General features: G+C 49.1%; 1 protein-coding gene across 1 annotated transcript in view; it reads right to left on the bottom strand.

Annotated features, from left to right (window-relative positions):
- The window catches only part of lrch2 (leucine-rich repeats and calponin homology (CH) domain containing 2), a 43586-nt gene extending 41481 nt beyond the window's left edge, over positions 1-2105 (bottom strand). Inside the window, exon 1 of the mRNA XM_024265841.2 lies at positions 1612-2105. Within this exon, the coding sequence (XP_024121609.1) occupies positions 1612-1849 (238 nt within the window). The 5' untranslated portion in view covers positions 1850-2105. The remainder of the gene's footprint in view (positions 1-1611) is intronic.
- Positions 2106-2120: the final 15 nt, after the last annotated feature.

The raw sequence follows: 2120 nt of genomic DNA, 5'->3' as shown, positions 1-2120 counted from the left end.
ACTACACTGCAACTGCACTGCCACTACACTGCAACTGCACTGCCACTACACTGCAACTGCACTGCCACTGCACTGCTACTGCACTACCACTACACTCCCACTGCACTACCACTACACTGCCAATGCACTACCACTGCACTGCTACTGCACTGCTACAGCACTGTCACCACACATCCTCAAAAGGTGCCTGTTGACCAATGCCAACTTTTTGAGAAAAATTGTCCTGTCGCAAAAAACGTTCAATATTTAGATTACTATACTTTTTTTTCGTTCTCCAGTAGTTCGCGCTCATACTAAGACCGGCGTTGGCAAAACAAAATGGTTGACAAACGCAAACTATTCGTTCCGCTTAGAGCCCCTAATATGCTCTTGAACATCAAAAATATTGAGATATGTAACAACAAAAAAATACTTTTAAAAGAGAAGACGGGGTTTACTTACCAATAACAGTGAAAGACGGCGACGATAACCTCAGTGAAGTCTTCCCACCGCGGTAACGTCTTCAGCGCGTGCGTGGTTTNNTTCTGCGGTTTCATTTCCCACCCCTCCAAAATCTTCTGCACCCCATTTAATATGTTCCAACTCTGCCACTGGTTATCAGCAACATTTGGGAAATGCATATATTTGTGTTTAATCTTAAGTAAATCTGAAATTGAACCTGATTTGGTCTTCTAAGACTGGAGTCACGTGAATCAATTTATTTGTCATCTATTATGCACAGATAATGAGCCATTTGTGTTGCAGTTAATTAGTTCAAATCCCAGAATGTCAAACAAACCTTCCTGCGTAAACAGCCTGAGGTACAGAACCCTCAAGCAATCCAGAGGCCTGTGAGGATCTGCACGTGATAAAGTGACACCATATGGCACGTGGACTCATCTGAGGGGGAGACTATAGGCTACAGCATCTTCCATGTCATTGATAAACGAGAAATGTCGTTTCCGCATAATATTTCGATCAGGCTTGGGTGATTAAAATCCAACAAAATTGTCTGTTCCAACCATTGCTTCATTTTCTCAGACGGTCCAGTTGATGATTAAGGTCTGGACAGCTGAGAAGGTCACCCTTCACGGAGAACCCATTAAAGTCCCAAGAGGAGCGCACATGAAACCAAATCAGATGCGCTTCTTCTCGGCTTCCTCCCTGAAGGGCTGTAAACTACATGTGCGCACAGCCAGAGCAGCCACATCAGAGGGTGAGGCAGCAAGTGTGCGCGTGCATCTTTTGTCTGTGGATCTGAACGAAAACTGGATCATCTCCTCAAAGGAAACTAACTGCAGGTTCATTCATATATTTTGCGCTTCGGCTGCTCTATAATCCATCGCTCTCTGCGCACGCAGAGCGCAGCGCCCGGTGGGTGCGTCTGCGTCTCATTCATGTCTCCAGAAGAAGGAGGGGGGGGGGGGTGCTAAAGCCTGCTTGCACTGGTCAAAGCTGCAGCCGAGCCTCCCCGCGTAACAGAGGAGCCGCAGCTGACAGAATCCCTAACCAGGCTGAGATGCATGAACAGAATTTGGAGCGCGGTCACGCGTTACTGCGCCTCCTGAAGCACAAAGCGAGAGCGCGTCACAAAGGAACCGGCACATTTCTGCAGGATTTCCTGCACCCCACCTGCTTGCGTGGTGTCGGTCAGATCGTAGTTGGTACCCGGGTACTCCCTCAGCTTTCTGCCACTCAGGTTGAGTATTCCCGAACACACGGCATCCTCCAGAGCCCGCTCCAGACTGCGGGCCGTGTGGTGCTGCTGCTGTTGGTACTGGCTGATGCCCGGGCTCCAGTGGGGTCCGCTGGGGAGGTGATTGTTCTGTAAAGCGGTGACAGCTCCCACGCCTCCCTGACCGGACGCCATTTTCGTCAAAAGAAATAACTCTTACAATAATAAGAGCGCACAGCCGCTGTCTCTCCGCCCATGCGCATATAGAGGGTGCGTTCCCGGGACGGACGCTAGGGGATGGGCTTCTGAGGTGATGATGCTGCTGGAGATGGTGATGATGGGGAGGGCATGGGAGCCATTTTAGGCGTTTGCCCATTTTTTCCCACCTGGTAATACACACTTTGTAGCAAGATGCAGCACACCGCACTATAAAGCAAAGATAATAAAGTTCGTTGATGATTATGCA

The sequence above is a fragment of the Oryzias melastigma genome, linkage group LG14 (assembly GCF_002922805.2).
Source record: "Oryzias melastigma strain HK-1 linkage group LG14, ASM292280v2, whole genome shotgun sequence".
Taxonomy (NCBI): Eukaryota; Metazoa; Chordata; class Actinopteri; order Beloniformes; family Adrianichthyidae; genus Oryzias; species Oryzias melastigma.
Note: the sequence above shows the minus strand (reverse complement) of the source record. Positions and strands in the feature narration are given on the sequence as shown.